Genomic DNA, 12,260 nt, shown 5'->3' on the forward strand with positions numbered 1-12,260 from the left:
GTTTCAACAATCAAAACTTCCAGTCAGCTCTTCACCTTTTAAACAAGCATGTCAATTAGTCCAGTATCCTTCCCCTTGCTTTCTTCAGGTCAGTCCTGCACTCTCATTCAAAGAGATTCAAGGAAAACCATTGTTGTAACCTGTTGTGAAGAGGAAAAAAGCTATGAACCTATCTTCTGTATTTCATTTCCTTCCTTGCACAGAGCATGGTCTTAACTTTTCTAGGCCTTTGTAAACTCTCAGTCATTGCAGGAGCATCACTCCATCCTCTTTCATCCATTCATTAATATTTCAGGGTCAGTCTTGTGCACTCTTAGGACAATAATATGCTTTCTCTTTAAGAATTTCTCCAAGGTAGTTTCTACAGTCTCTTGATGACCCTTTCTTTGAACTCCTTTATTGTGATGCCCAAAAAGCTTGGAAATGGTCAGGTTGCTGGGATATCACTCTAAATATCTACCAAACCAACCAGTATGGTCTGATTTGGTTCTTTCTGCCTCCTTTGTAATCTCTTACTGTGTTCTTTGATGACAGAGTCCATGGTGTCTGGACTGTCTTTGTTCTGGTTTTTGTTGTGGTTTTGTTTTTTTTGTTTTGTTTTTTTTTAATAGTATCCAGCACAGCAGCATTCTGAGTTGTCACTGAGAACATGAAGTCAGTTATAATATTAATTAAGTAATTGAAGGGTGCAGTAGAAGTGCCAATTGATCATTTCATCCCTTTGGAAGTCACCACCTTGCCTTCATTAGGGAAAAAAAAAAGTTTTGTTTTTTTAATAAAAAGCCAACAAAATACAACCACATTGCAAACAAAAGATGCTCTTAGCTGATCTGAAGGGGCATTTGGCTGCCTCACAAAACCACTGTTTATTTTGGCAAAATTAGGAGCTTTGGCTTTGGAAGATCCATGTTTGGAATAACAGGGTGTGTTGCAAGTCAACATTCAGGTATCTTGGCAGAGATATATGCGTAATCTGGCATGATGCCTTTCTGCACTGTGCCTAGCTGTAGCAAGTGCTAAAGTCCCTCGTGAACAATATATGAATATCATTTTGAAGGAGAAATAAAAAAAAAAAAAGAGGAGGAGGGAAGAGAGAGCCAGGATTTATTTTAACATTTAGTGCACATAAAAAAACAAGTACCAAGACGCAAAACATTTCCATGAAGCAGTCGCTGTGAAATTTCTGCAACTTCTTTTATCGCTTGGATTGGCTGATTTCCAGAGCATCAAGGCTAGGAATTGAGGGACTGAAATATAATCAGTGGTGATACATTTTAACCACATAAAACATTCTCTGCTTCCAAAGCCTCCGGTGTCTCTAGTAAGCAGTGCAACAGCAACAGCTCCTTGCTGCTGGACTCCGGAGACAGGGAAGATACTGGATCAGAATGGTAAGAAGCTCTTTACTTTTCGCCAGATCTCAATTATTGCTTTGAAAAGAATGCTTAAAAGGTGGTGATGATAATAGTAGGGTTCAGTATTTAAACCATGAAAACAGCATGTAAGATACAGTAGCATTATAAGTGTTTTGTTGGAAGAGATCAGCAAAGCAAGTTGGTGACAAATATCTTTGGCACTGAACATGTGCAGCTTATATAAAATCTTTTAAAATTGGGAAGCACTACTGACTAGAATTTGATGTAAAATGTAAGCCTGTCTACTTGTTTTATTGTAGAAGGACAGTTGCATAGGGTTTAAAAATAATATTGCATTAATAACCATGTACACAGACTTTATACATAGAAATATAAATAAATCCATGCTGATTGCTTATGCAGGCTTTATGTTTATAGGTTTTCTTTTGCTGGGTTTTGGGTTGTGGTTTTTTTTTTTTGAAAAAAAGCAGAGATGCAAGGTACATACCTTTGACTTTTAGGGAGCAATGAAGTTATTTTAATGGATTTTCAATCCATGAAGACCTGTAAGTCACATTGTGTTTCTCTAGTGTAATTGTTTGGTGGGAAGAATAACCAAGGAAAACTTTTTAAGGTACTGAGTTTTTGTAGAAATGTAAATATTCTGATTTAAATATTAAAACAGCAGAAATAGGATATAAAACACATAACATCTGAAATTATTGTAAATTTATACCAATGCAAGCAGTAGGTTAAACAATGCCTGAAGTTTCAATAAAAATATTTTTAGTAGCAGTTTTCAAGGTATTAAAGAATTGAAGGGGGAGGAAGCAAATCTTGGGATTGTTTACTCCCAAGTCTCATTGTTAAAATTGTTAGGTTTTTAAATTGAAATATGCATCAAGCCCAATCTCCTGTATGGGAACTCAGCCATTCATTTTAAGTGCATACTAAGTAAAGGAATAAATTGATTATGATATTACTGTGCATCAGGGTGAAAGGAAAATATATTACTAAATAAGTCTGAAGAGTACTGAAATATGCTTACTTGACAGCCCAGCGGATGCGTGGGAAATTAGTCTCTTTGTCATTCAAATGGTAGAGGAGATTTTAAAAAGACCAACTATGGGAGTTTGAAAAGTGTACAGCAGATGTGAAACTGTCTGATTTGGTATTTTTTATCTTTCTTGTTTATTTGTTATTGCTCAGCAGTATGAAAATTAGAATGCAAGAACTAAAACTGTAACGGAATGTTTTCTGATCTTTTCCTTTCCAAAGTGGTATCACTGAGTAGCAAGAAATAAAATAGTGAAGTACAGTAGACAGTAGATCATGTTACCTTGGCATATATAATCTAAGCTATGACTGAAAACATGCTTTGATGTATTAAAGATTCATGTTTTCTTTCTCAACATGCAGGATAGGTTACAAAATCAATAACTGAATGGCAACCAAGCTCTTCTTGGAAAGATGTTTAGTGTGAATCTAAGTGGTGGTTGTATTATTATTATTACAACTACTACTATTATTATTTTATTGACAAAAATGCCCAGTGTTGAGCATCTATAAAATGCTACTGTGGTACTGAAGAGACTTCAATATATTGTTGTTTCTTGTCAGGAAATAATGTGCTCATATTCCGTATGGTCCTGTATCTAAATTTTGGTACAGAAAAACACTGGAGACAGAAGATCTCACTGCTTTTCTCTATTGTAAACAAAAAACTTAATGATGAACAAGGTTATACATAAATTTCTGGTGTGTGATTCCTTAGTTCCTAGATAAGTTGAATAATATATGAACATTGTTTCCAGAAGGAAACGCTTTCCCTAACCTGTTGTTATCAAACAATGTTCATGCATTGCCACATCCTTGCTTTTGATCAATTTTAAGCTAAAGTAAACTTATATTGTATCCTGCTTGACATGGATTAGTTAGGTAACTAGTTCAGGCAGTTCACTAGGGCTCCTTTTCTTTCATTTTGGATTGCCTGGGCCAGGGTCCTGCATATGTTTTTGAATAGAAAGAAAAAGTCATCACCTCCCACCCCTCCAAAGATGAACCTTTAATAGTAATCAGCTACGTAATAAATGGCACAGCTAGTCCAAAGGGGACGGTCTGTTACTTTACAATTTTAAAATGGTAGGGTTTATTTCAGAATGTAAATATTAAATGATCTTAAAGAGGTCAGAAATGCAAGCTGTCAAATCCTTTCGGTACCCAGGTGTAAATATTCTGTGTGTTGTTTTTTTTCTAATAAGTTTAAGGAACAAAAGTAAAATTACAAATAATGTACCAGTCTCACTTGAAAAATTGGGAAGCTGTAAACATGACTGTTGCAGTGCTCAATTCTAATCAAGTGTCTTCTAGGATTAGTGTGAGATGCTGGGTATGGTGAAGCTTGTTTCAAGTGTCTTTATGGTGCAAAATTTCAAAAAGCCTACTCAACAATTGGATGCATGATTCATCTAAATTAAATTAGATGAAATAATTTTTTTAATGCCAGTGACTAAATAGAAGTCTGATAATCTCCCTGAAAATGTAATCCTATTTTTAAAGAGGTATACTACAAATATGTAAGCTGTGTAGTTTGTGTAATATGAAGTATTTTTAGGGAAAAGAAAAATAGCTTTTCATTTGCTATTAAGTTGATTCAAGACTTAATAATATTCCAAGGTTTTAATAATATTAATAATTTAATTTAATAATATTCTAAGGTTTGGGGTTTTTTTGCTTTTTCCTTTGTTCTCCTGCCAGTTTTCTGGCAAAAAAAATAGAGTTCATTGAGAACTAGTCATGCTGGCTCTTGTAATACAACTTCTGTTAAAGTACTGAAGGATTTAGTCAGAAGAAATCTGATGCAGTGCAGCTTTGGTGAAATCACTGGGGTGTGTGTGTGTGGGTGTGTTTAGCATTCACTTATATGCCTCAACTAACTTTTAGCACAGTGTGGTTCAGGTGATGTGTGACGGGCTGCTTACAATACCAGTAAGTCCATGCACAGTTCTAGAGTGAATTACACACTTGCATTCTCCATAAATATCTAAAGACAAAGATCTAAAGACTTTGGCCTTTAATTGAAATGTAATGCTGAAATACTGCACACAGTACTCAAGGTGAGGCCTCACCAGTGCTGTGTACAGGGGGAGAATTAAATCCTTGCTCCCGCCAGCCACACTATTCCTGATACAAGCCAGAATGCCATTGGCCACCTGGGCACACTGCTGGCTCATGTTCAACTGGTTGCCAACCAGTACTCCCAGGTCCCTCTCTGCTGGGCAGCTCTCCAGCCACTCTTCCGCTAATCTGTAGGTTATTGTGGGTCTAGCCTGGGGTTATTGTGGCCAAAGTGCAGGACCCAGCACTTGGTCTTGTTGAATTTCATGCCATTGGCCTCAGCCCAGTGATCCAGCCTGTCCAGGTCCTCCTGCAGCTTCTTCCTACCCTCTGGCAGATTGACACTCCCCCCCAACTTGGTGTCATCTGCAAACTTATTAAGGGTGGACTAAACCCCCACATCCAGGTCATCAGTAAAGATGTACTGATCCCTGGGGGACACCGCTGGTCACCAGATGCCAGCTGGGTGCAGCTCCATTCACCATGACTCTCTGGGCCCAGTCATCCAACCAGTTTTTAACCCAGCGAAGGGTGCACCTGTCCAAGCTGTGGATTGTCAGCTTCTCCAGGAGGATGCTGTGGGAGACTGTGTCAAAGGCCTTGCTGAAGTTGAGGTAGACCATATCTACAGTCTTCCTCTCATTCACTAGGTGGGTCACCCAGTCATAGAAGGAGATGAGATTGGTCAGGCAGGACCTTCCATTCCTAAACCCATGTTGGCTGGACCTGATCCCCTGATTGTCTTCTACGTGCTGCTTGATGGCACTCAGGATGATCTGTTCCATAATCTTGCCAGGCACCAAGGTCAGGCTGATAGGCTTGTAGTTCCCTGGATCCTCCTTTTGGCCCTTCTTGTGGATGGGCATCACATTGGCCAACCTAGAGTTTATTCATAATTAAATAAGCTTGTGCTTTGAAATATCAGCATCCATGTTTACTGAATACTTTCAGTGAACAAAATATGGCAGCAAGCAATGTTTGTGCAAAGACTCCCAAACTGGAATAGTTTTTGATGGTGGTGGATTTCTTTTTTAAGCCATTTTCCTTTTTATTCACTATCAATATACTCTGTAGATTACGTTTTTGTCACTGAAATCCATCTTTTAAACTGTGTCGTTACACTGCCAGTATAGCTTAAAGTTAGTTATATTAGGAAGTTATAAATTATTTGCTTTGGTATTAGTATGTCTGTTGCACCTGTATTCAAGACCAGGTTTTAGTCCTTCATCCATGTGATATACAAGTAAACTATTGAAAAGGGATGCTTTTAGCATTAGTCTGTCCTTCTGGTTTTTGTCCTGTGTTGCTATCAAAAATGGGGGTTGGGGAAAGTGAAGGCAGAGGGGAAGATCAGTCTGGTCTTTAGGTGAAATAATTGATGGGAACAGCTTCCTGAGAAACAGAGCTAAAGTGATGAAAGTGAAGATGGCTAGATAATACATATTTTTCTTCATCTGGCTAATGTTCATATTGCAGCATTTGCAGTGTTTTGAAGACTTGCGACAAAATTCTACTGTCCATATATCTTATGACTCTCATAGCAATGTGATGTTTTCCTATGCATAATTGTTAATATACTTCATGACCATATTGAGAATACTGAAAACAATTAAGGTGGAGACTTACTGTGGAGACTGTCTGGAGAAGACAAAAGGGTACTGACAATATTATAGCTACTTGATAGTGTGCAGATGTAAGAAGAGCTGGTTATGGCATAGTACCCTGAAGGATATGTTTCTAGTGCTTGTTTAAGGAGAGTGCTCCCATTAGAACTGAGGCTGAGCAATATATGGTGGTGGGAGGCATGATACACAGTTTGGTTGGATTTCCAAGCTTGCTTCACTACACAGAGTGGCAATGGGAAGTTACCATACGTAAAGAAATTATCTAGATCTTGCACTTGAGTTTTCAGTCCACTGTAAATCTGTTATTAAGAACATTTTATTTAAATATGTTTTCCAATGTCGCTGTGTCACCTGGGGGTACAGTTGCATAGTCATCTCTATTCTATCATCTGGTAATGAAGATGAAGTGGATAACTCGGAGGTGAGTGCTGTCTGCTCTACCCTGGAACTATGCCAGAGGCTCCATTTCCCCTCTGCTCACCAAGATGTACCTTGGGTATATGACTAAAGTTTTTTTCATCCATGAAGATTTTGGAATGAAACTCACAGCGGAAGGCTGTCAACCTCTGGTGTAGATCCTTATTCAGTTGAAGAGAACAGACAAATTCTGTGTTGAAACCCACAGCACTTCTGCATCCGTTGCCATAGTGGGACGGCTTTCTGTGTAGTCATGGCTTTCACTCAATAGCACTAACCTTTTGGAGAGCTCAAAGATGTTCTAAGACCATGTGTTGCAGCCTTTTCTCCCCTTAAGTGATGGGTTGTGGCTTTCATCACATGACTTATATGTGATAATTCTCTCTGTCCTAGGATAGGAGAGGGTGCATGTGTGTCAGGCTACTGTGCTAGAGGCTGCTGGCATGCTCCTTCCTGTGACTGGACATACATGTCCAGGAACAGGGAGAACTCTCTTTGGCAGTAAATGTGTATTTGTTTGGCCAGGTGATGACTGAGACTGGATATTCATTTGGGAAAAATGGCAAGAAGGATGATGCTGTAGGACTACACCTCTGATTGAGCTTTTTCCCTGCCAATACTTCTAATAGACTTTGTTGTCATCCTTCCTGTTCAGAAAATAAAAAATATGTGTCATGTGGTACAGATTTTATTAGCATTAATTTTGCAGAGAAAATTTTTGGAAGAATATGTGCTTGATTTGGTACAAACACACTGAGCCATAGGGTCTTGAGTGTAACCTAAGAGTGTCTACTCTGCAGACTTCTGCCTCATTCATGTGAAAATGAAGGCTGTTCCATTGGCTGAAAATGGCCTGCAAAATTTATGTTAGAAAAAAATAAATGTTTGTCATCTCTTCTTTTGTTTCATTGGAGAAATAGAAGGGACTAATTTTAGAGTGCTGAAAAACTCCATGTTGAGAAGGTACTGTAAGTCAATTAAACTTAGATTCTTTCTTGCATCTACCAGACTTGTATGCACTGTGGTTAATTTTCTTACTTTTGTTTTTGAAGGATTGTCAAAAGTGATAGGCCTGTTAAAAAGAAATCTGTTTTTCTCCTACTCTTCATTCCACTATTACAGGGAGTCGATCACAAAAGCGGCACTTGCATCTAATAATTCTTCCACTACAGCACAGGTGGAGACAAAATTGGTTTCCTTGCACATGCAAAGCATGAGAAAATGAGCTCTGTGTGAGGGATGAATGCAACACTCTAGGAATGCTATAGGTAGAATATATTAAGGTCTCTGCTAGCATTTGTTTGCTTCAGAGGTCATCATAATGCTTGTAGTTAGCTGCTTCGTCTTTGAGCTCTTGGGCTGGTGGTGAACTGTACTTTCTCTGTGGCTTAGTGCTGGAGCGGTCCTATAGCCAGCAAGTGATGGGAAGTTTCCTCATCTCTGGCAGCACCTCACATATACTTTGAGTTTCAAGGTCATCGATGTGTTCATCATCCAACGCTAACTGTTCAGTTTGGGATCCTAGGAAGCTGCAGAAGAGCTGGAAAGAATCTTTTGTCTTGGTGACTGTGAATTTGACAGTTTTGGAGTTGGCAGGTAATTGTTTTATTGCTAGCTTTGGAGAAAGGAGACAGTCATAATTTTGGGTTAAAAGTTTGTTGGAAGAAAAAAAAAATACTAGGAAACTATTATTATGGATGTAGTTTTGGATGGATTGAGAATTTGTCCTTTAGGGTGACAACAGTTCATTTCTCTGGCACTGGCAATAGCAGAGTTTATAGTGTGTGTCATTCCACAAACCCATTGTATGTTCTTTCCTTTAAAGAAAGAAAACATCTCCACAGGATTAACATTCATAACTTTCACCAAATGTGTATTTAGGGATTATACTTTATATAGGATGGGGTACTGCAATCTAATAGGACACATACGTGTACAGTTAAGTGCTTGGAAAAAGTAAACAAATTTATGTGTGTAGTAGGATAAACACGGATCTTTCTGCTGTGTCAGTTTCAGAGCACCTTGAAGTTATGGCAAATGCAAACAATCTAACTGAAGAAATTATTTCTGATGCAATGCATCATAAGAGAACATGCAGCTTCTTAACTGTATTACAGAAGTTTGTTTTATAAGACTTCAGAATTTGTGAGTTCTTGCTGCATCAGTGTCTGTAATAATTTTTGGTTTGTTAGTGTATCACAAATGCCTAAAATGCTATGCTTCTTTCACAAATTGACTAATGAAGCAGACTTCACTGTTGGTTGGAGTCCTTTTTTAGTAAAGTGAAAGGTAAAAATATTTGTAGAAGAATCTGAAGGGAGAATAAAGAGTAAAAGAAAACACATTGATGTAGAATGACATTATTAATCCAGCTGTAGCAGCATTATGGATTCTGTAGTGCAAGCTGATGGAAGTAGTGCGTTTGCTGTGGATCATTTTAATGTTTTAAAACCAGTGAAATATTCACTCTGATCTTTGTCAGTGGTGCTGGGGAAGCACATATAATATACGCTTCTAGTCAGTGGTGGAGATCAAGAGGATTTTTCAGGAACAATGTAATTAAATGGATGTATGTAGAAGATATCTGCAAGATGCTGCTTGAGAATGTGCTTTATAGAAATAGATCATTATACAGAAAACACTACTTCTCTGGAATTATGGTACTTGTTATTAATTTACCAGTGGTGTAAACATTTTCCAAAACATTTGTTTCCTAGTTGTAATATAGTATTTTTTCTAATCATCTTTGTGTCTTCAGAAAGGAATTTTAGATGAAAATGTTTTATTGGGCATATTACACTTGAATTTACTACAGAACTAATACATGTTTCTTTAAAAATGTCAAGAAAGGTAACAATATCAATTCACCTGCTGCAAAATACTATCCAACTTAGAAATAATTCAGAAGTGACTCAGACATCAGAAATTAAAACAGAGTCAGTTGCTTAGGGCTAAATCTTGCAAGCGCTTACTACTGAGTATGGTATGTTGTGACTTTCCTGGGATTAATCACATCCTAAACAGAGCAAAAAAAAAAATATTCCAGCTCTCCCTTCCTCCTCCTCACTACTCCTTTGTTTTCTGTGGAATGAAAAATTCTTCAGTGGATTTTGTTTTAACTGTCTCCCAACAAAGCTATAGGCAGTGTGTTTGATAACTTCTGTTTGCAAGAATGGACAGCTTAGATGCACCTGGAAACCCTTGGTCAAAAATTCACATTGTGGGCTATGCTTTTAGTGTTACCCAAAGAAACCTTCAGCAGGAGGAGCTCAAGTCTGCTGAGGATGCTCTGTGTATTGGCTCTCAGCTAGGAGCCAGGGCCAAGGCTGGTGCTCATTGCCCTGCTCCTGCATGTAGCTATCTCTGGTGAACATTTTACTTTGCTAAGAGGTTGCTGTGTAACATTTTGCTTCCAGGCCTGATTGAAGAAGTACGGTAGAAAGTAAATGGTGAAAATTGTCACAGCAGCTTACTTCAGGGAGGTTTCATTGAAGTTATCAAATTACTTCCCTCAACTGTTATTTAAAAAACAAAGCCTGGTGCAAACCATGTCATTGTAACTGAAAAAAATGGGAGTTAACCCATTGCTCTCTGTTTTAAAGACAGGTTCTTTCCAGTTTGCTTAACTGTAAACTTTCCCACTGAGTAAGAATTATGTTAGGATATTGCAACTGCCTGTGCTATGTGGAGATACGATAGTAACTGGAATTAAGTGTTCCTGCCAGTTCTGCCTTATGTTTTGGTGTGGAGTGTTGCACAAAAAGCAGATCTTTTGACCTAAACTGCATCTTAGCAATTATGGGGAGGGTGGTGCATTTAGTTAGCATCAATTTCGAAGAGAAATCCCAACCAAAACCATAAAGCATCATCTCTGTCAGGGATAAGAGATTTAATAAGCTAAGCCTATATAACTGGCTGACTTGAGGGGGAGGGGGAAAGGACCAGCTGCTTCTGTTTTTAAAGGTTAAAGAGAGAGCCACAGCTGAATGTGGCAAAATTTCAGAATCTAGATATGAAGATCCTACCCTTAACTTACAGAGGTTTCTACTACAGAGTAGTGGTATGTATATCTTCTGCTGATCTTGGATTATGTGGCGTAAGTGTGTGTGTATTTGTGTAAGTCAAAAGCATAATTTCTGAATGGACAACCTACTGCAAGGAAATGGATGCAGGACATAGCAGACCAGCCTTAGTTTAGTTTTACTACCTTTAGGGCCTGACACTCACTACGTTGCAATGAGATGCATATAATTTATTGTGCTATAAGCAGTGTCCTATCTTAAATTGTAAAATAGTTTTTTTTCCTGGAGAAGGCTTGGAATATAAACTGCTGTACCTGACAGTTGATTAAAATTCAGTGTTGTTTGTTCTTGCTTAAATTAGTGAAGAAAAGCTTCTAAGGAACACTGTAGAGAATAACATCCTGAAGATTTCAAATTATTTTGAAAGATGACAATTCCCATGACTCAAGGCCTTAAAGAGTTGAAACATAATTCAGATGCTTCTTTACTACCTGTCACTTATTTTTTTTTTCATTTTTTAGAGCAAATATTTTCTCTCTCATAAATCAATAAAAGGAGTGAACTGCGGAGAGACCCTGCTATTTCCTTTTTTACGCAGCAGGTTGTTTTCTGAATCCTAGTTAGTGAACTATATGCACATGCTACTTCTATTATAGTGTTGTAACCCATCTGCACAAATGCAAGTCCAATTGCTTCATTAAGTTACACCAGGAATTAGCTGGCATTGTTATACAAACCAGAGAAAAGCATGTGTATTTGGTTTTGTTTGTACTGTAAAATTAGCCAGTTACCACCCTATTTTTTTCCCCCATATGCACAGTCACGCACACATGGAAAGATGCAAAAAAATAGTATAAAAGTAAATTTTAAACTATGACAACTAGGTCTCCAGATGTCTGATTCCTTGGTTTAGAAAACTGCACAAGAGCTTGTCTATTTTTGAAATAAAAATGATTTAGATAGTCAAAAATCTCTTTCATGATTGCCCATCTGCCAGGGTGTGCATTTCATTTTTCATATGGTAAATAAAATTTCTAAGTAATTCTTTAAATCACTGCTGCACAGCTCATTAGAGAGGTCTCACACTTGCTAATACTGACAGACAGAAGGCAAAAGGACTGGCAAAACATGCAGAGCACCCCTACTAGGCTTGCAAGGCAGGAAGTCCATCATGGAGAATGGGAGTAGTTCAGTGGATTTATGCAGGATATTAACCACTTCACCTGTGTTTTATTCCCCTGTTGCCACAAAACATGTAGATGCCTCCTGAGGGAGATGGGAAAGGCAATTTTCCAAGCTTTCTTGTTGGGTTTGTGCCATTAATTTGCCCTCTAAGTCATGCAATCTGATTTTAAGCCATCCTATCATTATGTACTCTAGTACTCTGAACTGGATTCATACCTCTGTTTAGGAAGGCAGACATTTCTAGACTTAATACTTGAATTTAGAGTCTTACCTTGTTCAGGTTTTTGAAAGGTCACTGCTACTTGAGTCTAACAGGTTATAGACGCTGACACATGGGCAAATCAAGCCCCTTCTATACTTTATACTGAAGTCACAATTAGAAAAGAGGACTCAGGGACTCTTACTGACTTAAGTTCCCAAACCTGTTGACTAACTTTTGCATACTTCTCTAGAGGTGCAGTTAATCAAAACAGCTGCAGCTCAGAACACCTGGAAGTTGTGCAACTCTTACATGTCTAAATGTAAATTTAATAATCTAG

The 12,260-nt window shown here is 38.0% G+C and overlaps 1 protein-coding gene across 1 annotated transcript in view; it reads left to right on the forward strand.

Annotated features, from left to right (window-relative positions):
* The first annotated feature begins 1,320 nt into the window (after positions 1 to 1,320).
* Positions 1,321 to 12,260, forward strand: part of PLD5 (phospholipase D family member 5) — a 140,450-nt gene continuing 129,510 nt past the window's right edge. The window contains exon 1 of the mRNA XM_051614307.1: positions 1,321 to 1,391. Coding sequence (XP_051470267.1) covers positions 1,389 to 1,391 — 3 coding nt within the window. The 5' untranslated portion in view covers positions 1,321 to 1,388. The remainder of the gene's footprint in view (positions 1,392 to 12,260) is intronic.

The sequence above is a fragment of the Apus apus genome, chromosome 3, assembly GCF_020740795.1.
Source record: "Apus apus isolate bApuApu2 chromosome 3, bApuApu2.pri.cur, whole genome shotgun sequence".
In the NCBI taxonomy this organism is placed as follows: domain Eukaryota; kingdom Metazoa; phylum Chordata; class Aves; order Apodiformes; family Apodidae; genus Apus; species Apus apus.